At 43.1% G+C, this 26,491-nt stretch overlaps 1 protein-coding gene across 3 annotated transcripts in view; it reads left to right on the top strand.

Annotated features, from left to right (window-relative positions):
- Positions 1-4,074: 4,074 nt before the first annotated feature.
- Positions 4,075-26,491, top strand: part of PPP2R3B (protein phosphatase 2 regulatory subunit B''beta) — a 106,656-nt gene continuing 84,239 nt past the window's right edge. The window contains exons 1-2 of one of the 3 annotated variants that reach the window (XM_084650055.1): positions 4,075-4,151; positions 24,419-24,879. In XM_084650055.1, the coding sequence (XP_084506181.1) occupies positions 24,529-24,879 (351 nt within the window). In that variant the 5' untranslated portion in view covers positions 4,075-4,151; positions 24,419-24,528. The other 2 variants (XM_084650054.1, XM_084650053.1) reach the window with 2 other exon arrangements.

The following is a 26,491-nucleotide window of genomic DNA, read 5'->3' as shown; positions in this document are numbered from 1 at the left end:
TTCCAAGCACTGTGGCTTAGTTTGCTTTAGAAGGTGAAATACATTTATTTTGATATTATTTTGGTGGTATTTCTTTTAGGTTTAATAATCGCTTGGTGTTATTTTTCTGAACTGTATATATTTTGTTTGTTCCCATCAGAGAAGCAGTTGTTTAATGCTTAGCTGTACATTTGCATCTGTTTGATCTCAGGTGTCTTGCTGCATAAAGAATTAATGGTACTTTTGATAATATGTACTCAAAGGTATATTATTTTGAGGAACTCTTTTGACCTACTTCTTTCGATAATGTTTGAGGTTTCTATCAGTATTGCTTCCCTTTATCATTTTTCTTTCCCTCCCTTTACCAGAAGCCGATTTTCTTCTAACAACCTGTTTCATTTCTGTTCAGTAAAATTCTCTTTATTTTTTAATTTTCATAGGTTACTGAAGTCCCCCGCTTTCAAAAAACATTAATTTTACATTTTGTCAAATAAAAGAAAGTTCAGTAGACCAGACCAGACTGAATAATCCTATCCATGTAAGGTAGAACATTTTCCTTTGCTTTGAAAAATCCAATAAACATGGATCAAATGTTGCTCCTATGGTAGGTGGAAAACAAAAATGAGTATTATTTCATTAGATCTGGAATATAAAACTCATTGTCATTTTAAAAAACATTTTATTCAAACTTATCTATAAGGCATAATATACTGATTCCTGCTCCATTTAGCAGGAGCTTTGATTTTAAAAAGACCCCAATCATACAATCTGATCCATAAATGGACCCTTACAACTCAACAAAGTCCCACTGAAGTAACTTTGGGCAAAATTTTCAAAAGTATTTCATTGCCTAAAGTTTCAGATAGGTGCCCAGTGGGAAAATCTAAAGATTTGTCTATATAAATCCCATTGATTTTGGCTCTTGGCTCTGCAAAAGCACAGGGATCTGTCCATGTGGATCGGGACTGCAGGATCAGGGCTGAAAACTAACATAGACCCTTGTTCCCCTGTAACATCCCACTGAAATCCTGCTCATGATCAATGCCAATTTTAAAAAAAATCTTGTTTTTACTTTTCAGTACAGCTGGTGAACAAAATTTTGAACAAAGTTTTCCATTGGAAAATGCTGATTTGATTAAATCAAAATGTTTTGCAGGAACATATCCATTTCGCACAAATTTTCACCAGAAATTATTGAAATGTTTTGTTTCTATATGTCAAAAAATCATTTCTACTTCAGTGTTTTGATATACTGTCAATAAGATCAAAGGGAAACACTGATAAGGTCAAAACAAAATATTTCAGACTTTTTCACTTGACAAAAAATTCTGAGATTTTGACTTTTCATCCTAATTCAGAATGAAACTAAATTTTGAAATTTTGGATTTCCCACAACACAGAAATTCCATTTTTCAAACAGGTCTAATATAGGTCCAATTTTTGAATAGATATCTGATTGCAGTCCCCTTCACCTCAAAAGTTCCCTAAATAACATGAACACGGAACATTTTGAGATTGATTTGGAGGAGGCTCAAAGGTACTCAGTCCAACTGATTGCCATATTTGGGGTCAGGAAGAAATTTTCCCCTTAGTCAGACTCAGTGGTGAGCTGGAGCCAGTTCGCACCCGTTCGCTAAAACCGGTTGTTAAATTTAGAAGCCCTTTTAGAACCAGTTGTTCCACAAGGGACAACGGTTCTAAAAGGGCTTCTAAATTTAACCGGCCAAAAGTGGCGCCTTAGGCGCTGACTCCATGGGTGCTCCAGCCCTGGAGCACCCAAGGGGAAAATTTGGTGGGTGCAGAGCACCCACCGGCAGCTCCTCACCCCCAGCCCCGGCCCCAGCTCACCTCACCTCCGCTCCGCCTCCTCCCCTGAACGTGTCGCCCCACTCTGCTTCTCCGCCCCACCTCCCCCCCCACCGGCTTCCCACCAATCAGCTGTTCGCGCAGGAAGCCAAGGCATGCTGAGAAGCAAGCGGCGGCTTCCTGCTCAGGCCCAGGGAGGCAGAGCGGAGGTGAGCTTGGGTGGGGGGGCCGCGAGGAAGGCCGCCCGCGCCGCAGCAGGTAACCGGGGGTGGGACACGCAGGGGGCAGCTCACCTCCACCACCCTCAGCCTGAGCGGGAAGCCACGGCTTGCTTCTCAGCCCTCCCTGGCTTCCTGCCAAACAGCTGATTCGCGGGAAGCCAGGGGGGGAGGCGGAGAAGCAGAGTGGGTCGGTGCCTTCAGGGGAGGAGGCGGAGCGGAGGTGAGCTGGGGCCGGAGGGGGGCATCAAGGAACGCGGGGGGTTGGATGCGGCACGGGCCAATTTTCCCCGTGGGTGCTCCAGACCCTGGGGAGGGGGGACGTCAAGGAACGTGGGGGGTTGGATGCGGCAGGAGTCCCGGAGGGGGTAGGGGCGAGCAATGACCCCCTCGTGGGGTGAGGAGGGAATCCATTGTTAAGATTTTGGCAGCTCATCACTGGTCAGACTGGCAGAGACCCTGGGGGTTTTTTGCCTTCCCCTGCAGCATGGGGCACTGGCATGTTTAAACTAGAGTAAATGTAAGGCCCTAGAGCTCTAGAACTCAGGCCTGCGGAGCTACCAGGCTGCCACCCAGTTTTTGTCTATGGACATAGACCATGGGAAGTTCTGCCTCAAAGGTTTAACAAAAGCAGCCTCATGGCTCCTGATTGGCTCCCTACCCTATACAAACCCATGGAGCATTCCAGGAAGTGTCTAGTCAACAATGTGGCTCTCCTACGGCTATCATGACTGTTCTTGAGCCTGAATTCCTGGGTTTGACCTCAGTTTGATCTGGTCTTCGCCTCTTGACTTGGACCCTGAAATCTGATTCGAACTCTGACCCTTGATATTGACCTTGGCCTGGAAATCGATTATGAACTCCTCTGCTGCTCCCAGCCTCGGATTTGCCCCTGCTCTGCCCCTGGGCCTTGACTTCCTTTGTTGGGATCCTGACAGTAAATGGTGGATTCTCTATAACTTGAAGTCTTTAAATCATGATTTGAAAACTTCAGTAATTCAGCCAGAGGTTATCAGTCTATTAGAAGAGTGGGAGGGTGAGTTTCTGTGGCCTGCAAGGTGCAGGAGGTCAGACTAGATGATCATGATGGTCCCTTCTGACCTTAAAGTCTATGAGTCTAGGAGCACCCTGTGCACATGCATTAGTGCACGTGTGTGCACGCGCATACATACACACACAGAGAGCTCACCATAAAAAGCCAAGCATGGGTGGTATCTGAGAATGCCACAAGAATTTCCTTTTGGAAAGAAGAAATATTTAGGGATAAAATATTAATAGAAATCAAATGTATAGCAAGGTATTTAAGGTACAGCAATAGCAATAAGACTGACTACTCATTTAATTAAAGTTAAGCAATACCTTGCCGAAGCAGGGCTATTGTTTGTAAATGAAAACTTTCAATGGTGACCTCTGCAGAAAGGCTCTGTCTTGTTTTACAGATTTGATGTGCCTTGATTAAAATGAATAAAGAGGAAATCATTAACTTCTTTTTGCACAATGCAAAAGTACTTACACAATTATTTGTCAGGTTAGCTCACTAAGACCTGGTCTACACTAAGAACTTAGATCAGTATAGCAACGTCTCCATACCCCTGAGAGACATGACTATACTGACCTAACCCCCAGTATAAACAGTGTTATGTCAACAGAAGAATTTGTGCATTGATAACTGCCTCGCAGGGAGGTGGATCACCTACCCAGTTGGGAGAACCCCTCTCGTTAGCCTAGGTAGTGCCTATGCTGAATGCTTCAGCAGCACAGCTGCAGCTGTGCCATTGTAGTGTTTTAAGTATGGACATACCCTTAGACTTTGAAAGATCATCTGCTAAGATTGGCATTGTAAACTATCCTTCAAGAGCAATAAATTATAAAATTAGAATTTGTTCTTACTTAACTATTTAGCTTTATACAAGCAAATTGTCAGGCTTTCCCTAATTATCTTGCCTGTGTTGATGATTAACAACCTAATGCTGATGTGGTAAAGATTATGTAGACTCAGAAGCTCCATTTTCACATGGACTTTTACCGTCTCTTTATAACTGATTGAGAATGTTTTCTGATTTATATTTTTAAAAGTTTAAACCACTTGACAAATATTTCATAGCGCTCATATGACTCACTGCTGCCACTTGCTTCGAAAAATGAAAGGTAAGTTGAAAAATGCACCTTTTCCATTTTCATCTCTAATTGAATTCTCTCTTGACCCCCTTATTCCCTGTGGCTGTATTGCAGGTTTTGATGATAAGAAAAAGAATTTTGTATTTGGATAATACAATTTTCTCACTTGCCTTCGGCGACCTTCAGCTCAATTTCCTCTCCCTAGAGACACTGTATATTATAGAATTGAATCAAATTCCTTATTCATAGAAAAAAAGTTCCAATTTAATCTGAATATTCAGCATTTTACACTGGTCAGGGTGATGGATGGCATATTGAAACGCTTTTGGTTCAGGTAATCAAATGGCAGAATTCAGACTTGTATTGAAAAAAATAATGAAGTCTATTCAATATTCTTATAAGGTACAAAAATGCACATTACATGGTAGAACTGGGGCCTTTTCTTATTACCGTACCAATAACATCTCCGCTGCAAAAAGTATAGTCAAAAATTAAGAATTTATGTAGGTTAGAACATGTAAAGAGCAGCAGCTGTTGAGAGCAAAAGGAGGTGGGTACTTGAGACTGCTCAAATGAACAAGTACTAAAATTGGGGGAAAAACAGATCTGTTAGTAATATACAGCTGAAATATTAAATATTGGTCAACTATGGTGTTTAACATTTCCTTAAGAGGCATTTTAAGAAGTAAACAATAGAAAGGGTTTTTTTAGAACATTTCAAGTAATCCAATTTTGTAACTTATTTTGATATTTTATTACCATGCCAAAGAGTGTTATAAACTAACACATTCACAAAATAATTACTTAGAGAAACCTAAGGCTGGCTGCAGCTTATTGAAGTATGGTACTTGGACAAAATATTACCAGTGGAGCAAAAGCTAATGGTTTTGCATCCATATGACTGTTTTATATAGAGATAATATGGAAGTTCCCTATATCCCTATTGAAAATCTGGGGATAAACCTGTTTTGCTTTTAAGGTCTTCTAGGCACCTTTGACAATTGGTTAAAAGCACTATGACAAATATAAACATCAAGGCACTGTATTCAATAATTTAATACTGGGTAGTTTGTTACAATGATTTTACTATGTAATGTGCAACAGGGGAAGAAGACTAACCTTTCTCCATGGTTGCAGTCTCTTACGTTCAAGACCCTATACCACAGTCTTTATCCTTCCAGCTGAGGCAGATGAGATGAATTTCCATCAGAGCCCACCCATACAACTCCATAACCGACTGATGGGAGGCAATAATCACATCCTGGAGTTGGGCATCCTCCCTCCACACCATTAACAGCCCAGGGCAAGTTATCAAACTCAGGTCTCCTGCACAAGAGAGCTCTATGCTGTGGATGCTTGATTTTGTATCTTTACTTTTATAAATAATCCTTACATATGATTTTTACCTTTACAGGCTGTATACAGCTTTAGGGTGGTATTTTCAAAAACAGCTAAGGGAGTTAGGCATCCACTGAGCCTGAATGGGAGTTGGATACATAACTGCCATTTGAAAATCCCACCTCCGGTCTTGTGCACTCACAAATATAACACAAATGTGTAGAATTTAAATAGCCCTTCAGAATAATAATCCTTTAGAATCTTTATAATATTGGACATCCTTAAAATTAAAGTAGCCCTTCAGAATTAAAACAATATTGTTAGAAAATGGAAAATGCTACAAACAGCTATAGTTTGTGATTTCACCATCATATTAACTCTACTTTTGGAATAAGAGCTGGAACCTGACTGATAACTACATCAGCTTCGCTCAGATGAAGATGAGCTTCCCCCGTTTCCCCCCTCCAAACTTCTAGCCCTGGAAATCATCCTAGGAATTGAAAATCACATGCCATTGTTACTAGTAATGCAAGTTCTACAGTTGGATGTTAGTTACCAATTTTGTTGATGAATGAGCTAGCCAAAGTAGAATCCATCTCCCAGAGCTGTGTTACCTCTGCAGGAATAGCATGTAAAAATGTATTATTTTAGAAACTAAAGTGAGCAGATATTACCAAGTACATACAGACAGTTGATCTGCTGAGTAAGAGTATCTTTTTTTTTTTTTTAGTTAGTTAGTTAAGTTTAGTTTTTTGACAATGGCCCTGATTAAGGAAAGCATCCTTATTCAGGATGGGGCTTAAGTATGTGACTTCAATGAGATTTAAGCATGTGCTTCAATGCTATCTTGAATACAGATGGACTTAAACACATACTTTAGTGATATCCTGAATCAAGACCTATAACTGCACTTTAAGGCCAGAAGAACAGCACACTAAGGCCCTGATCCTACAGACACTGTGCATGTGTTTAGCTTCATGCATGTGAGTAATCCCATTAATGTCAACGGAACTGGTCATGGTCACACTTTTCAAATGTCCCTCATTCTGAGGCGATTCACTTATTTTAGTCCCTTAGTTCCCTACATTCCACACATATCTTATTGTTGACATGTATTTATCAGTGCTTTTGAAAATTCTATCCTATGTACAGAAATAAATAATGTATATATGTGGAAGTTACAGTATAGTACAATAGGAAATTAGAAATATTTTACAGTTCCATAGAAAAAGTACTTAAAGTCTTGACCCTGCAAACTGCTGAGCATGCTCCTCACCTTGCAGTATTGCTCAGTGCCCTCCCAGAATGAGCCCTAAGAGAACATGAAGGTTACATGGGGAGCATCTAAAAGTCAGGAAATGCCAAAGTTAAGATTACACAAACAGTATGAACTGTGTCCTCTATTATAGACACATTATGAGATATATATACACACAGCACTGGAATAAATTGCCTAAGGAGGTTGTGGAATCTCCATCACTGGAGATTTTAAAGAGTAGGTTAGACAAACACCTGCCAGGGATGGTCTAGATAATACTCGGTCCTGTAACGCCCCTACTCTACTTGCGCTACATTGATGACATCTTCATCATCTGAACCCATGGAAAAAAAGCCCTTGAGGAATTCCACCATGATTTCAACAATTTCCATCCCACCATCAACCTTGGCCTAGACCAATCCACACAAGCGGTCCATTTCCTGGACACTACTGTGCTAATAAGCGATGGTCACATAAACACCACCCTATACCAGAAACCTACTGACCGCTATACTTACCTACATGCCTCCAGATTCTATCCAGGACACACCACATGATCCATTGTTTACAGCCAAGCACTAAGATACAACCGCATTTGCTCCAACCCCTCAGACAGAGACAAACACCTACATTATCTCTATCAAGCATTCTTAAAACTACAGTACCCACCTGCTGAAGTGAAAAAACAGATTGACAGAGCCAGAAGAGTACTCAGAAGTCACCTACTACAGGACAAGCCCAACAAAAAAAATAACAGAACGCCACTAGCCGTCACCTTCAGCCCCCAACTAAAACCTCTCCAGTGATCATCAAAGATCTACAACTTATCCTGAAAAATGATCACTCACTCTCACAGATCTTGGGAGACAGACCAGTCCTCACTTACAGACAGCCCCACCACCTGAAGCAAATACTCTCCAGCAACCACACACCAAAAACATGAACCCATCTTTGCAACTGTCAAGGTTTTCCCCACTCTGAACTCTAGGGTACAGATGTGGGGACCTGCATGAAAACCTCCTCAGCTTACTTTTACCAGCTTAGGTTAAAACTTCCCCAAAGTACAAACTATTTTACCCTTTGTCCTTGGATGTCCACTGCCACCACCAAACGTTTATCTGGGTTTATTTATTAAGAAAGAGTTGTTTGGAAACATCTTTCCCCCCAAAATCCTCCCAACCCTTGCACCCCATTTCCTGGGGAAGGTTTGGTAAAAATCCTCACCAATTTGCATAGGTGACCACAGACCCAAACCTTGGATCTTAAGAACAATGAAAAAGCATTCAGTTTCTGAAAAGAAGGATTTTAATAGAGGTAAAAAGTAAAAAAGAATCACCTCTCTAAAATCAGGATGGTAAATACCTTACAGGGTAATTAGATTCAAAACACAGAGAATCCCTCTAGGCAAAACCTTAAGTTACAAAAAGACACACAGACAGGAATATCCATTCTATTCAGCACAGCTTAATTTCTCAGCCATTTAAAGAAATCATAATCTAATGCATATCTAGCTAGATTACTTACTAAGTTCTAAGACTCCATTCCTGTTCTGTCCCCGGCAAAAGCATTACACAGACAGACACAGACCCTTTGTTTTTCTCCCTCCTCCCAGCTTTTGAAAGTATCTTGTCTCCTCATTGGTCATTTTGGTCAGGTGCCAGCGAGGGTATCCTAGCTTCTTAACCCTTTACAGGTGAAAGTATTTTTCCTCTGGCCAGGAGGGATTTTAAAGGTGTTTACCCTTCCCTTTATATTTATGACAGCAACAAAGTCCGATGCCAACTCTGTCCACATATTTATTCAAGTGACACCATTATAGAACCTAATCACATTAGCCACGCCATCAGGGGTTCGTTCACCTGCACATCTATCAATGTGATATATGCCATCATGTGCCAGCAATGCCGCTCTGCTGTGTACATTGGCCAAACCGGACAGTCTCTACGCAAAAGAATAAATGGACACAAATCTGACATCAGGAATCATAACATTCAAAAACCGGTAGGAGAACACTTCAACCCCTCTGGTCACTCAGTAACAGACTTAGGGGTGGCAATTTTGCAACAGAAAAGCTTCAAAAACAGACTCCAATGAGAAACTGCTGAGCTTGAATTAATATGCAAACTAGATACCATTAACTTGGGTTTGAATAGAAACTGGGAGTGGCTGGGTCATTACACATATTGAATCTATTTCCCCATGTTAAGTATCCTCATACCTTCTTGTCAACTGTCTAAACGGGCCATCTTGATTATCACTACAAAAGCTTTTTTTTTTCTTCTCCTGCTGATAATAGCTCACCTTAATTAGCCTCTTACAATTGGTATGGCTACTTCCACCTTTTCATGTTCTCTGTATATATATATATATATATATATATATATATATATATATATATATATCTTCTTACTATATGTTCCATTCTATGTATCTGATGAAGTGGGCTATAGCCCACGAAAGCTTATGCTCACATAAATTTGTTGGTCTCTAAGGTGCCACAAGTACTCCTTTTATTAAAGGGAATGGCTCAGCTCAAGGTACCAGTCTGCTAATGTGTCTCAAATGCCTGTTTCAAAGAGAATCACAGAATACTTTGTTGAACTGTACAAGATACTGTGACAAGGAATTCAAGGATGTTTGGTTCTTTCTATGCATGCTTAACTCTGATTAATGTAAATGGGAGTTTCATGAGCATAGGGAAAGAAGTTGTACAGGCTCTCATATTAGCTGGCACACCATGAATTAGTTGCTAATGTGCTGTGTCGTGTTCACTCTGGATATAAGCTAGCATGGGTAGCAATTTAATAGAGCAGCTGAAGTTAATGCCATATTTTGGCACCACATAACAGAGTTTGTTGTGGGGTCACATATATGCATTTAAGAGGTCATGTACTAGCAAATTTCAGGAAATCATAGACATGCACATTATTAGACTGAATTGCTGTCTGGCTCCAATATCTGAAATATGTAACCAACTCTTAACCCTATGCTTCAGCCCACTCTGATGCATTTAAATCACAAAAACATACAATTCTTTGTGTCTTTAACTAAGTTAGTGTGGTAAAAAAATAGAATATTAAGAATGCATGACAAAGTTCTGTACAGAAATACTTGTATAGATCTGTAATACCGATTTTACTGACATATAATTGCAAATCCCAAGCATTCAGAAATCACGAACCAGACCCCCCCAAAAATTATGAGATTCACTTAAAAATCTTGATTTTAAAAAGTTATAAATTTGGGTTTCTTTTTATTTGCCTTCTGTTTTTTGAGCATTGAGGGTTCATGTTTAAACTTTTCTCTGCAACCTGGTGGACTAGAAACTTACTCGTTGTTGTTATATTTTCATAATCACAGGACTCCAGGCGCTGGGCCTTTAAGAAAAACATCAAATATTATGAGACGCATGATAAATGTGTGAGTGTTGGCAATACTGTAAGACATACACTAAAGAGGGTGTGGATTGCACCCTCAGCAAGTTTGCAGATGACACTAAACTGGGAGGAGAGGTAGATACGCTGGAGGATAGGGATACGATACAGAGGGACCTAGACAAATTGGAGGATTGGGCCAAAAGAAATCTGATGAGGTTCAACAAGGACAAGTGCAGAGTCCTACACTTAGGACGGAAGAATCCAATGCACCGCTACAGACTAGGGGCCGAATGGCTCAGCAGCAGTTCTGCAGAAAAGGACCTAGGGGTTACAGTGGACGAGAAGTTGGATGTGAGTCAATAGTGTGCCCCTGTTGCCAAGAAGGCCAATGGCATTTTGGGATGTATAAATAGGGGCACTGCCAGCAGATCGAGGGACGTGATCGTTCCCCTCTATTCGACACTGGTGAGGCCTCATCTGGAGTACTGAGTCCAGTTTTGTGCCCCACACTACAAGAAGGATGTGGAAAATTGGAAAGAGTCCAGCGGAGGGCAACAAAAATGATTAGGGGACTGGAACACATGAGTTATGAGGAGAGGCTGACGGAACTGGGGATGTTTAGTCTGTGGAGGAGAAGAATGAGGGGGGATTTGACAGCTGCTTTCAACTACTGGAAAGGGGGTTCCAAAGAGGATGGCTCTAGACTGTTCTCAGTGGTAGCAGATGACAGAACAAGGAGTAATGGTCTCAAGTTGCAGTGGGGGAGGTTTAGGTTGGCTATTAGGCAAAACTTTTTCACTAGGAGGGTGGTGAAACACTGGAATGCGTTACCTAGGGAGGTGGTGGAATCTCCTTCCTTAGAAGTTTTTAAGGTCAGGCTTGACAAAGCCCTGGCTGGGATGATTTAATTGGAGATCGGTCCTGCTTTGAGCAGGGGGTTGGACTAGATGACCTCCTGAGGTCCCTTCCAACCCTAATAGTCTATGATTCTATGAGTTGTATGGTCTTTTACTCCTTTCTAAAAGTAATATATAAAACTAAAATGATGTTAATGAGAGCAAAAGAATATGGTTCTCTATGCCCAGAATCTTCTGGCAATTTTAGCTTTTCCCTAATAAGAATGGAAACAAAAGTACTTATTCATGAAGGCTTTTATGGATACTACAACTGAATTCAGAGTAACAGCCGTGTTAGTCTGTATTCGCAAAAAGAAAAGAAGTACTTGTGGCACCTTAGAGACTAACCAATTTATTTGAGCATGAGCTTTCGTGAGCTACAGCTCACTTGTGTAGCTCACAAAAGCTCATGCTCAAATAAATTGGTTAGTCTCTAAGGTGCCACAAGTACTCCTTTTCTTTTTACAACTGAATTGGTATTTTCTAATGACAAAGACATGAGTTAGCTCCTTACAAAAATAAAAAAAACAGTAAATATGGTGTGCATTACTGTTCTAATTATCTCACCGATTTAAAAATAATTAACCTTTTAGTTGCTGGATTAAAATATTGTGAGAAGCCCAGATGCAGCAACTTAAAACTGAAATAATGCAATAGTGAATTAGGCCTCACTGTGCATAAGAACCTGATCCGGCACCATTGTAATGACTGGAAATTCTACTACTGATGAGAGCAGAAGGGAGCCCTAACTGCAGTTCTAAAATATTATTCAATAGATTACAAACAAATCAAAGTAAAATGGAGGGATATATGTGAATTGTTAGATATGTGTTTTGCACAAGATCTTAATTTAACAACTAATTTAGTTAATTATTGTTAAATGTATGGGTTAATTAGAACACCACTAGCCAAGATAATACGGTGTTTTACTTCACAGTTGTCACTTGGTACACTTATAATACATTACAGTAGACTCCACAAACAAAAGAAATTATTTCAGAACCAGGTAAAGCTGCTAACTAACAAAACTATACTTGCCTGTCACATACTTTGCAAAACCCGAGCACTGAAATTCAAGAAAGTTAGTAAAGAAATTATAATTCTTACACTGCTCACGTAATAAATATATTATTCTTATCAAGTGCAAATAAATGCATGTTCAGTCACAACAATACAACTCCAACTCCAACTTCCTCCGCTGGGTCCTGGCCATGTACATGGAGCTGCTGGGGCCCTGGCCCTGGAATGGCTCATGTGTGTTTGGGGGCAGATGAAATGGTTGGCAGACCTAGCCACTGCTGGCTGCTGCTGAATGCAGTACGTTAGCTTCTCCTCTCATGTATAATGCTTGCATCAGTGTGAGAAGAGAATCTGGCTTAATGACACTCAGCCTGGGGAATGAATAGATTCCCACTCCCACGTCCCATAAGTGTCCTCTCACACATCTTGCTAAACACGACCCCCGAGACTGTGTTTTGAGCAGTTTTCCATATGCTTCATATGGCCTGGATACATTGTTAGATAAAACCTTTATATATAGCATTAGAACTCTGTAAACCCAGGATCAGAAAATCTGGGTGACTTAATGGGGAACCAGCCTTTCACACTTGGATTGCTGTAAATATGGTCCAAGCCAGGGCCCAAAGGGAAACAATCCCCTAGATATTAATTCAGCAAAATGTACAACTGCTCAATTTTCTTGCTCCAGATTGATATAAAAATTAAATTAATCTAAAACTGTAATGGCAAACAACTGCTCAACTGCTTTTCCTGTTTGGTGAATAGTGTACCTGCTCTTACAGTAACTACATTTTATATTACTTTTTCTTTTCCCTTTCTGAAATGTAAATACTCCCATACAGCAACAACCGCTATTGTAAAGAGACAGCCTGTGATGATGCCTCAGTCAATAAACACACAATGTGATAAAGAGGGAGTAAAACATATTCGTGGACAAAAAATATTTTAAAGTAACGTCTAAATCCATGACACAAGTTGACAGGCAGCAAAGCAATTCATAATTAAACCCAGCACTACACCCTGCCTGGTGCTGCAAGAATTGATGATCTGCAAGTGATTATCCAGACTCTGTTTTCTGCAATATCTAGTCACAAAGTGAAGGCATAAACACAAATTTTGAGCCTTAACTGAATTTCATGTTTTCCCTAGTTTGTAGCTGGCGGCAGAACGTGTACACTAAGTCAGCATTGTTGAAATTTTTTTTCTGCATATGATGCTACTTTTGGAGGCCATATGATATCTAGCTCACCATTCTAGCTCTATTTTTGGTAGGCAGCTGCAAGAAAGGCTGAAGTGACATGGTTCGGTGTTGTGGGTCCGTAGTGTAAGGGAGTCCCAAACATTTTCTTAGCCTTTCCCCTCACCCTAGCATACAAAAGGATGCATGAAGCCCCAGCAGTCAGTGCTCTAGATCCACACATAAGATTGCAGTACTTGATGGCTTTCAGCACCAGCACTTCTTTTTTGGATAGTAGAAAGTTGAATTTTCTCCCATTGGTCAGACAGGAATCTCTACATTTTACATTATCATAGAATCGTAGGACTGGAAGGGACCTTGAGAGCTCATCTAGTCCAGTCCCCTGCACTCATGGCAGGAGTATTATCTAGACTATCCCTGGCAGATGTTTATCTAACCTGCTCTTAAAAATCTCCAAAGGTAGAGATTCCATAACCTCCCTAGGCAATTTATTCCAGTGCTTAACCACCCTGAGAGTTAGGAGAGTTTTCCTTATGTCCAATCTAAACCACCCTTGCTGCAATTTAAGACCATTGCTTCTTGTCCTATCCTCAAAGGTTAAGGGGAACAGTTTTTCTCCCTCCCCTTTGTAACAATCTCTTATGTACTTGAAAACAGTTATGTCCCCTCTCAGTCTTCTCTTCTCCAGACTAAACAAAATCAGGTTTTTTTCCAATCTTCCCTCATGGGTCATGTTTTCTAGACTTTTAACCATTTTTGTTGCTCCTCTCTGGACTTTCTCCAATCTGTTCACATCTTTCCTAAAATGTGGCGCCCCAGAACTGGGCACAATATTCCAGTTGAGGCCTCATCAGTTCCGAGTACAGCGGATGAATTACTTCTTGTGTCTTGCTTCAACACTCCTGCTAATACACCCCAGCATGATGTTTGATTTTTTTTTTTGCAACAGAGTTACACTTGACTCATGTTGAGCTTGTGATCCACTATGACCCACCGATCCCTTTCTGCAGATCCCTTTCCACAATCCTTTGATTGTGTCTTATGACTAAGTCATAAAAGCAACAGCAAGTTTTGAAACACAAACCAGATTAGTAGCTACGGCCAAAATTGTCGAATGTAGGCACTTAAATAAAAGAGGCCTAATTGTTAGAGATATTGAGAACACCTACCTCCAACTGACCTAAGCAGGAGCTTCAACTCATCAGCAACTTTTAAAATCAGGCCACTATTTCTGAGGTGCTGAAATATAGGTTAGAATCATAGAATCATAGAATATCAGGGTTGGAAGGGACCCCAGAAGGTCATGTAGTCCAACCCCCTGCTCGAAGCAGGACCAATTCCCAGTTAAATCATCCCAGCCAGGGCTTTGTCAAGCCTGACCTTAAAAACCTCTAAGGAAGGAGATTCTACCACCTCCCTAGGTAACGCATTCCAGTGTTTCACCACCCTCTTAGTGAAAAAGTTTTTCCTAATATCCAATCTAAACCTCCCCCACTGCAACTAGGTTCTACACCTAACTTTAGGTACATAAATTTGAAAATTGTGGTCTGTGTCAGCAACAGCCATATTAGAAGCCTGACACAAAAGTAGCTCTTCTCTTTTAAAACTACATCCTAAGAAAGTGTTACAGTTTTCCTCCACACATGTGCAGTTTTAAAGTTCCAGTATAAGGATTCATAAATATTCATCATAGGGATTTGCGTCTGGATCTAAAAAGGAGGCATTTCACCTCGCCATACGTGCAATCTATGGCAAAATGGCAGCTCTACATTCGGGAAAGAAAGGTGGAAAAGTATGTGTGAAAAACTGTTTTGGAAGTGGTATGACTATAATCTATAGGCTAACTATGAAATACCTAGAATTTACTGTGACAAAACTCCCACTTAAGTTAATGGGAGTTTTGCCTAAGTACTCAAGACTGCATGATTTAGGGCTTATATGTAAGTGGGGGAATAGTCCCACTATTGTGGGAAACTTTCCTGGCTTCTGCACTACCCCGGTGAAGTGGGCTAGCGCAAGGATCTGAGTCCTCACTTCCACTTCCTTTATCCAGTGGCCTCCCTGCCCTTGAGGACTCCCCTTCTACTCTCCTGTCTGGCAGAGTCCTCGTAACCCCAACAAGGCTGGGCCCAGGATTCCTGGGGGGCTCGACCCCCAACCCTGCTGTGGTCACCTAGGACAGGGGCTAGGGTGTTCCCACTCCGGGGTACTCTCTCTGCACTGGGCACTTCTCTGACCCACTGACCATTACATACAAGTTAAAGCAAATGCAAGTTATTTAATCAACAATTAATTTTAAAAAGAATAAGGAAAAATGGGAAAGGTTAAAGGAAACACATCACCCCGCTCTGTGGCAGGGAACTTCACAAACAGTGTCTCTGGAACGTCAGGGCAGTTCAGTCTGTTCCTTGTAAGTCCCAGGCCTCCTTCTCAGGCCCTGGCTGTGCTGCAGGGATGCTGTGGGTTGGACACTCGCTCTGGTGGTGGCCACACGCTCTCAGGCTCTAGGTGGCAGGGCCCTTCTTCCCAGTGTCGCCCCCGCCCTGTCAGGGTAACCAATCTCGCTCCGAGTCTGGCCTGCAGAGCTTCTTGGCTGAGGCGTCTCCCTGTGCTGGGCCCACTGCCCAGGGTCCCCCTCGCTCTCCCCAGCTGCTCACGACACCCGGCTCCGGACTGCTCCAGCTCCAGCTCCACTCTACCTCAGCACGGCTGCTGCTCTGCCTCCAGCTCCCTGGGCTGCTTCTCTGGCCCCTCTGGCTCTGGTTGCTGCAGCTCTGCTCCCAGGACAGGTCTGCTCTGCAGGCTGCTTCTGTGACTCTGCTCCCAGCACTGACCTGCTTCCTGGGCTGCTTTTCTGGCCCCTCTGGCTCTGGTTGCTGCAGCTCTCCTCCCAGGGCAAATCTGCACTCTCTGGGCTGTGCCTCTGGCTTTGGGGCTGCAGCTCTGCTCCCAGGACAGGGTCTGTTCTCTCTGGATCTGGCACAGCTCTGCTCTCCAGCTCAGCTTGGGCCCCTGCTTTCTCCTTAGCTCGACCCCACTCTGTCTGACCCAAGCAAATCCAGTTCACACAGAGGACGGGACCTCCCTGGCCTCCTGACTCCCTAATTAGTCTGCTCACCCTGTCATTCAGGCTGACCTGGAGCATTGGCCTCTCCCCATTGTTCCTGGGGGCTGTCAGTCTCAGGGTCCTGATTCCCCATCGACCCTTCCCCCTTTTAGTACTGGGAGCTAGCAACTGAAACACCCGCACTGAATGTTAGTAAGGGGGCAATATACATATACAATACACTGGAAGTTTATCGGTCCATATCCACTGGAAACATCCCATTACCTACCATTGGCATTTAGGACCCACTGTGTTTATGGCAATAATCTTCCCTTGCTGTTCACAGATATTTACTATGCTGACATACATGCACAAAGAAAAAAAGTCAGCACTCATCAATTCTAACTGGTGATTGAGAACACTGACTTTATAGTGTAGATGGAGTTCTGGAAAGTGACAGACAAAGCTGAAGGCATTTTAGGATGGAAGTGGTATTTGGATCTACTTTACATATATCAGATGTTCTATATACATACTCTGAAAATGATGTTACCAAGCAATATTGGTAAACTATACTCTTTATGGTTTTAATGAGCAAAAATGAAATGCTAGCCACTTTATTTTGTTTTAATGCAGCTTCTTATTGTTAGATTTAGTATTGGAGCCAAAGATTTCACAACATTACCCTTCTAAAATATTATATTTGAAGTAGGGTGACCACCTGTCCCGAATGGGGTAGGACAGTCCCAAAATACAGAGTTCAGGTCCTGGTCCTGGGCTGAATGACCCTGGAACAGCATTTGCCCCAGATTCCCTGTGGTGCCGCTCTGCAACTGACTGACGCTCAGGGGCGGTGCCAGCCTTATCCCAGTGGAGCGGGGCACTTAGGTGGGCCTTTGCCCTGCATCCTGGCAGGCCATGGTAAGAGCCACTCAGGGAGCCTGGGTTGCTGTGCGGAGCATCATATCCTCCATCTGCCCTGGACGGCACATCCTGTGGGGTGTAGACATGGGCCAGAAGCTGCTCTCAGGCCTCCCACCCAGGGCAGGTGGACAGTTTGGGGTTCCCCACAGTGGCCCAGACTTCCTGGGCAGCTCTTACCATAGCCCGGCTCTGGCTTCTAGCCAGGCCAAGAGGTGGGGCCTCAGGGGAAGAGGAGGAGCAGGGGGTGGGGAGCCAGGGGAAGAGATGGGGCATGGCCTCTGGGAAGAGGAGGAGTAGGAGTGTAGCCATGGAGGAGGATGGGTATTCTGCCTGTGTCCCTCTTTTGCCTTTTGAAAAGGTTGTCACCCTAATTTGAAGCTACAAATAAATCATATAGGAAAAGCATAACCATTCAGTAATGTAAGTGCTGGATGGCAACCGAGTAGGGTAGGTCAGCCTCTTCTGCTTCATATGCTGTATGGACTGCAAGTTCCAGGTGAAAATCTAGGTAATAACTGCAGACCACAAAGATCTGAATTGTCTAGGCCAGTGGTTCTCAAACTTCATTGCACCGTGACCCCCTTCTGACAATAAAAATTACTACACTACCCAAGGAGGGGGACTGAAGGCTGAACCCGCCCGCCCCAGGCAGAGGAGCCAAAGCTGAAGCCCAAGGGCTTCTGCCGTAGACAGGGGACAAGTAACCTTAGCCCTGGGTGGTGGGGCTTGGGCTTCAGACCAACATCAGCTTTGGTGACCCCATTAAAATGGGGTCGTGACCCACTTTGGGGTCCCGACCCATAGTTTGAGAACCCCTGGTCTAGGCCCCAGTTATCTTACACCTCCTATTAGCTGCTTTTATGCTACAACCTTCTTTTTTGCCTCTTAACACGTAAAATATACTAATTTTGCATACCCACTGAGTCCTACATTGATGTAGGTTATTTTACTGTACCACCTACATCCACCTAAACCTATTTCCTGATCTTCACTCACCCTCACATGTAACTTTTACCACCTTTTACATGACTACTGAATATGACTCCATTACTTTAACTTTCAGACACTGGATATTGTCTCATAATGCATGCACTAATTTTTATTATTCAAATGTACATTTTAAGCATCCATCACTAAAATGAATGGGTACATTTTGCATAAATTGGACCAAACACATCTCTGTTGACCACACATTACACCAACTGAGATGTGGGAATACCAGCCAGAACACAAGTTTCTATAGGGAAGTCTAAAAGTCAGCTCGTAGTTAGAAGGCCTTAACAAAGGGGTGCATTTGACAGCTTTTTCTAAAATTGCACAAGTATGGGCTCACATTTATAGAAGCAAGATCCAGGGACAGAGACACCCTATTGAAGGAGATCTGATCCAGCTTCTGCAAGTTCTTTCCTTGGACCAACTTGCCAAAATATTACTGCCAATTGCAGTACCAGCTGATGATCTTGCCCCAAGTACTACCTGCTTCCCTGAAGACATAGAGGGTCTGATTCCCATCTCACCGAAAACAGTGTAAATCTTTACAAATTCTATTAAAGTCAATGGAGTTACTTTGAATTTACACCAACATGCATAAACAAGACTTTGACCCTGTGTATTTTTCACAGATGTTTTATTTTTTTTCTCTGATTTCTCCATCTGCTCCCTTTGGGAGATCTCATTGCCAGCGTCAACAACGGGCATCATTTCTATGCAGATGATATCCAACTTTACAACTCACTCCACTCGTTCTCTGATCCCTCTATTGCCACCTGTTGTCACTCTGTCAATCAACAGATGGCTACATCATCACTAAGGAATGCTTCAAAGACATTCAAAATCTTTTAAGAGTCCTCTTTGTTCCATGTCTCTGACTCTTCTATCACTCTGCTTAATTCAGACCTGTACTCCTTGGGCCAGAAATCATGTAACCTGTGACAAACTTTTTTGTCTTCCCTCATCTTCCATATTGAATTCTGTCCTTCACTACTTCCAGAACATTCACAGAGTTATCCTTACTTCAGATTCTGCTTTGCACATCTTATGCTCAATGCCTTAATCACTTCCCATCTTGGATAAAGCAGTTCATTACATTTTAGTCTTCATAAAATCCTACTCTCCTAACTTTACCGACCAATATGCAGGAACCAGAATACTATCTTACTTGAGAAAGTGGGGACCATTCAACCTACCCTTCATCAATTTACAGGCTTTCTTAACATCTCTGAATCCAATTTTAAAAACTGTGAAAAATATGAAAGTGTTTACAAGAATGGTTCAAAAAACTCAAAAACAATGACAATACCACCATTGTTTTGGATAGAAGGATAGTATTTTTAATACAGGAATTGCTTTCCTGAATTTGTTGGCCTTTGGATTTATACCAGATTATCTCTTAGCATATATGAACCTTCTCCTTTGCTCATCCAATCTTAGCTTCCTCTCATCTATTGCCTCTTTTGTTCACTCTTCACAGGTGGAGGAGCAAGCCCACTTTTTCACTTCTCCTAGATTCACCTAATCTCAAACTCAGGATATGTCTACACTGCAATAAAACACCTGGAGTTGGCCTGTGTCAGCTAACTCAGGCTTGCAGAAGTCAGGCTGCAGGCCTATAAAATTGTGATGTAGATATCTGACCTTGTGCTGGAGCCTTGGCTCTGGGATGCTCCCCACCTGTGGGATCCTAGAGCCCAGGCTCCAGCCCAAGCCCAATATCTTCACCGCAGTTTTACAGCCCTGCAACCTGAGTCAGCTGAGATGGGCCAGCCGTGGGTGTTTTATTGCAGTGTAGACACTCTCTATTCCTTCCTTCTGAACCACTGCATTCCATTCCAACTTCTTTGTTGCTGCTTCATGTAGATGATAAAGTAGGGAAAGAACATCTCCAATGCTGTCCCAGTCCTGGAACACTGACTTTGAAAGACTGCCATTCCACCACTACACAGAAGATGCCAAAGGAAGCCATCAGCAAATAGATTAAATTTAGCTAAATCCTTTCTTTCACTTCACTGTGATACATGGATGATATATATATGAAAGGAGGTGAAACCATATCAGAAGAGAGGGTGGGGGATTCTGGGTACAAGTACAGAGGGCCTGCAGCTGTAGTGAGCAGACGCCAATAGGTGAGTGAAAAGTTGTGTGTGCAAGGGTATGAGCACATGTCCCTCTTAACCCCCCTCAATCCCCCAAGCCTATCCAGAAAGTCCCAGAAGTTGATTTGTGAAATTTATACAAAGTGTGAAACTACACAGAGGTTTTGAGGCTGGAGGGAAAGATAAACAGTGAAGTGAACTACATGGCAGGGAGTGGCTCTCAAACTGTGAGAAGTTCTTAATAGAGAGATTGTCTATCATCTACCTTTACATTCACCATCGCCAGGCTTCACCTCACCTCCCATTTGCTATCACATGAACCACCTTTCCTCCCATTTGCAACCCCACCATAGCATTCCTATGGCAACTACAGCAATTGCTTACATAGAAACGCAATCGGAAAATATTTAATGTATTTTTAGCTCTCTTTTAACAGAACGTAACAGCTGGAAACAAGAAGAGCCAGCATCACGTGATTAGTCAGCTCTCTTCAGGATACCAGCAAGTACTCTGTGGACCATGAGCCACAGATTGGCAACTATTGCCAAGAGAGTTGCCATTCTTGAGGGTTTGGGGTGGGGGTGGGAGAGGGCCTAGGAGGGGCATAGGAACATGGTGGCAAATGGCACTGACATGCAGCAGCACCCTGCGTTGCACCTACTTGACCTCAGAGACAAGCTGGGCCCCTACATTGTGCCTCTTATGTTGGGATGCACTATGAGGCCAGGCGGGAGCTTCCCCAACCCGGGCTGCCCCCCTTCACCCACAGGGTTCAGGAGGCTCCCAAGAGGGGGGGAGGGAACCCTGGTGATGCTGATGGCAGTGGCACAGGGGGTTACAGGAGGGTGCTAGGCAGCCATGGTGGGAGCCTGCAGGGCATGGGGGAGGGGGAGGGGTGTATGGGGGCCGACACGGGGCGTTACACCACACAGGCGGCCGGGAAAGGACGGGAGGGGTCACAGAGCGCCCAGCGCACCGCACAGGCTGCTGGGAAAGGAGAAGTAGACGGGAGGGGAAGCCAGGGGGGTGGGGTGGTGTCGTCACACCGCACAGGCTGCTGGGAAGGCGAGGCGCCCGCACGGCAACGTCAGGACGCAGCAGCCTCCCGGCGTTGCTGTGTTTCCTTCCAGCCACGTGCCCCCCTGTCACCCTGGCAACCGGGAGCAGCTTCTCGCGGGGAGACTCTCGTGAGAGTTGCGGCTGTATAAAGGGCCCGCTCTCGGGCGGGGCGGGCCGGAAGGCGCGGCGCGGCGGCGGCGGGTTTGAAGGCAGCGGCGGGAGGTGAGACGTGAAGCCGCCGCTGCCGCGCCCTGCCCCGCCCGGCCGGGGTATTGCTGGGGAGCGCGGGGCGGTCCGGGCCCTGGGTGGCTGCAGCCCCGTTTCCCAGCGGGTCCGTCCCGCAGCCCGGCGCCGAGCTGAGGGGAAGGGAGGTGAAGGAAACACGGAGCTGAGTGCGGCAGGGGCCTGGCCGCCGCCCGGGGTTGGGGCGGGGGCCACGGGGCAGAGGAGAGGCTGAGCAGGACCAGAGCCCTCAGTGGTCCCTCTAGTCCGGAGTGCCCTGTCTTCAGAAGTGGGGTGATTATCAAGGGATCCATCCCCTGTTGTCCCGTCTCAGCTTCTGGGAGTGCGAGGTTTCGTGTGGCCAGAAGGAGGGTGGGGTTGCATCTGTGATGATCTTGGCTAAGGGCTAGAGTGACCACATCTCAAATGTGAAAAATCAGGCTGGGGTAAAACAAAGCCCCTAATATTGGAACAGTCTGGTCACCCTACGAATAACCATGGGTGGACCTATCTTCCATGAATGTAGCTAATTCTTCTTTGAACCAAGTTATAGTTCTGGCTTTAGTCACATCCCCTGGTGACCAGTTCAAGAGGTTGACTGTGCATTGGGTGAAGTACTTCCTTATGATAGCTTTAAACCTGTTGTCTTTTAGTTTCATGACTCATGACCCGCACCAAGGCACCCTGGTTCTCTCTTTGTACGGGATGGAGTCTATCAGGAGACAGACCATAGAAGTGAACAGTCCTGCAGTGAGCTGGGTGGGATGGGCCACTCAATGAGTTTCTTCCGTGTCATATCCTTGCTATTCCACAAACAGTGTATGAGTTCAACACCATGGATAACTCTGATTTCATAAACACAATATCTGAAAAGTTATAGTAACCAACGGAAGGGAGGCAAGGGGAAGAGATAAAGTTGATCATTTAACTAGCTCTGCCTGCCTTGTCTTGAGTGCTTAATTACAACCATTATCATTGCATAGTGTGTTTTGGCTGCCTCTCTCAGGCATGCTTTCCCTGCAGAAAATTACTGCAAAATCAATATGGATGTTATGGAATCAAAATTGTAAATTTTGTAAATTGTATGCAATTGTATGCAAAATTGTATGCAATTTAGGGAAAGCTGAATCTTTACTCTGCCCTTATTTGTTGACACCCTAGAATATGGATTTTTTTTGAAAGCGTCTCCATGGTTTACGGTGCACAAATCACGTTGGCTTTCAATGTTACATGTGCTCCTAATTCACTTAGATAATAGAAAATCCCAACCTGCAAATACATAGTGGAACATCTGACTTGCAGTTAATTCTGATTCACTCTGTCTTGGTTTGAGTTAGTGTCGTGATCTGCAAACAAACCATATCTAAAGAAAATCTGAGTAAGTGGTGTTATAGATGTTTAAAGGTTCCTGAGTTTGTCCATTATTGTGACGCATGCTAGCTGGAAGACTGGATAAAGGCTCAAACTTCCTAATTTTAAACGTATGTAAATTATGGTGCTAACAAAAGCTTTTCTTCCTTAACTGAGGTTTTAATAAAAATAATTACAACTATTTTGCATATCCATAAAGCCTTCCGCCTAAGGATAAGAATGCTTTGCAAACATTAAGTCCCTTTGACAGGTTTTTTTACAGACGTGGTGACTGAGATATCGGTCAACTACAGAACTAGGATAGAACGCAGATTTTTTTTTTTTTTAGTATTTTGCATTAGCCCTTTGCTTCTTTCCTTAAATTCTGAACTCGGGCATGCTCAACCTGGAGTTTTGCCTCAGAAGTGAGAGTAATTCAAAGCTGAAAGGTCTTGCAGCCATCCCAACACTTAAAGCCATCATAGGTTTGCGTTGGCTTTTAAAAAAAACTGAACATTCCATACATTGTAAAGGTTAATAACATTAAGTTGTACTTTCAACACTGATTTGTGGTGTTCTGACTGAGACATAAAAATCAAATAGTCTGAAGACAGCACTGTATCATAACTGTATTAACTTGATAAAAAATTTCATTTAGGATTATACTGATAAATCATTAAAACTGAGACAAAGGGATCATATTTTAAGGCATAAGCATAAGATGTGGAATTAAGGTTGAGTTTTCAACTTTAACTCTGCATTTCCTGACTCAAACGCTTGGTATTTCAATCTTAACATTTCATTAATACTAACTTCTTTTGCTTGGAATTTCATTGTTTGCATGTAATGGCTCTGTAGTATCAGTCAGGTTCAAAGCCTTATTTAAGACCCACTTCTATTTTCATTTAAAAAAAACAAACCCTTGAAACTTTGCACATCTACACTCACAGAAAGGAAGGTGGGTTTTTTGGCAAAGTTGGAAGTAAATGTCTGAAAAGTATTAGGGCTTGTTTTCATGTACAGTCTACAGCAGTAAAAGCTTTAGTGAAAACACTCCTAGGCTGACAGGAGAGCTTCTCCCATTGGTGTAGTTAATCCACCTCCCTCAGAAGTGGTAACTATGTTGACAGGAGAAGCTCTCCTGTCCACATAGCACTGTCTATGTGGTGGAAGGTTAAGTTGGTAAAACTAAGTTGCTTAGGGGTGTGGATTTTTCACACCCTGAGCAACGTAGTTATACTGATATTGGTCTGTAGTGTAGACCAGATAAATTATCTCTTATGCTAAGATTGTACAGGATGGGGACTCAGAGGAACAATCTTCACAGCCCAAATTAGTTTTAAAAGCCTTTTAATAGATTGTCACTAATCCATAGTTGATGGAATATGATCTGATTCTCATTTATTTGTATGTTTGTCATCAAGCCTTGTATCTGAGTTTGTACCATGTGGAATTAGTTAAGTCTTGACATCTTGTTGCAATCATAATATTAAGCAATAAAATCTTTCTTTTAACAGGCATCTTGGATTTTGTGCAACAGAGTGAAAGACAGTGGAATAAGCAGTGAAACGTTTTTAATCTGGTTGACTTGAGTTCCTTTGTTGGAACAAAAGTAAACTGGTAGAAGATGCTGGCTGGGAAAGTTTTGCAACCTGTACTAAAAATGAAAGTGGATGAACTCTTCCTGTGCTGGCTCAGTCAGCCTACAACCCAGTCGATGTTAAAGGATTGTTTGAGAAGGATCAAGAATGAAGAGAAGACTGAAATTGGTAGTGGAGATGCTGGGGACAGTGAACCTCTCATTTTTACTAAAAAAACCTCCAAATCTAAACAAAGTATGCTAGATAACCTGATATCTCCTTTGGTGACTCCTTCCAGTCCTCCTCATCTTTCCACAGCTCTCCCCCTAGGAACTTCAACTAGCCCAAGAAACCTATCTAATATTAGAGGAATACGTAGGTCTGCAGGGACAAGAACAGTAAGTTCCTTTACTTTGAGACTTGAATTAGAATACCTTTTGTAATAGGTGAACCTAAGGTGTGTGGTGTTGATGAGTTATGAGGCTGTTTTTGTTTCACCACTGCATTCAATCAAAAAGTGAGTTAGTGGCATAAATAGCTAGTGTTCGCTAATACTTGTCTAAACTACCAAGAGACTGGTTTCAAAATAGCAGCCGTGTTAGTCTGTATCTGTAAAAGGAAAAGGAGTACTTGTGGCACCTTAGAGACTAACAAATTTGAGCATAAGCTTTCGTGAGCTACATCGATTGCATCTGATGAGGTGAGCTGTAGCTCACGAAAGCTTATGTTCAAATAAATTTGTTAGTCTCTAAGGTGCCGCAAGTACTCCTTTTCTTTTTACCAAGAGACTGATAATCTTATAGCTGATTGAAGATTACTCAAAACAAGAAACTTCCAAGCATTTTGTTTCCCTCTGGAATCTCCAGTTCTCCAAAATCAACAATGGTGGTAGTTATTCAGTACCGTGAAGTGTAACGAAGTAATGTAAAAGGACACTAGCCAGCAAGTTAAAGAAGTATGGGCTGGATGAATGGACTATAAGGTGGATAGAAAGCTGGCTAGATTGTTGGGCTCAACGGGTAGTGATCAATGGCTCCATGTCTAGTTGGCAGCCCGTATCAAGTGGAGTGCCCCAGGGGTCTGTCCTGGGGCCGGTTTTGTTCAATATCTTCATAAATGATCTGGAGGATGGTGTGGATTGCACCCTCAGCAAGTTTGCAGATGACACTAAACTGGGAGGAGAGGTAGATACGCTGGAGGGTAGGGATAAGATACAGAGGGACCTAGACAAATTGGAGGATTGGGCCAAAAGAAATCTGATGAGATTCAACAAGGACAAGTGCAGAGTCCTGCACTTAGGACGGAAGAATCCAATGCACCGCTACAGACTAGGGACCGAATGGCTCGGCAGCAGTTCTGCAGAAAAGGATCTAGGGGTTACAGTGGACGAGAAGTTGGATATGAGTCAACAGTGTGCCCTTGTTGCCAAGAAGGCCAATGGCATTTTGGGATGTATAAGTAGGGGCATTGCCAGCAGATCGAGGGATGTGATCGTTCCCCCGTATTTGACATTGGTGAGGCCTCATCTGGAGTACTGTGTCCAGATTTGGGCCCCCACACTACAAGAAGGATGTGGAAAAATTGGAAAGAGTCCAGCGGAGGGCAACAAAAATGGTTAGGGGACTGGAACACATGAGTTATAAGGAGAGGCTGAGGGAACTGGGGATGTTTAGTCAGCGGAGGAGAAGAATGAGGGGGGATTTGATAGCTGCTTTCAACTACTGGAAAGGGGATTCCAAAGAGGATGGCTCTAGACTGTTCTCAGTGGTAGCAGATGACAGAAAAGGAGTAATGGTCTCAAGTTGCAGTGGGGGAGATTTAGGTTGGATATTAGGAAAACCTTTTTCACTAGGAGGGTGGTGAAACACTAGAATGCGTTACCTAGGGAGGTGGTGGAATCTCCTTCCTTAGAAGTTTTTAAGGTCAGGCTTGACAAAGCCCTGGCTGGGATGATTTAGTCAGGAATTGGTCCTGCTTTGAGCAGGGGGTTGGACTAGATGACCTCCTGAG

The sequence above is a fragment of the Lepidochelys olivacea genome (assembly GCF_965140295.1).
Source record: "Lepidochelys olivacea isolate rLepOli2 genome assembly, chromosome: 1".
NCBI classification, from domain to species: Eukaryota; Metazoa; Chordata; order Testudines; family Cheloniidae; genus Lepidochelys; species Lepidochelys olivacea.
The sequence above is the reverse complement of the archived record's forward strand: the minus strand, read 5'-3'. Positions and strand labels throughout refer to the sequence as shown.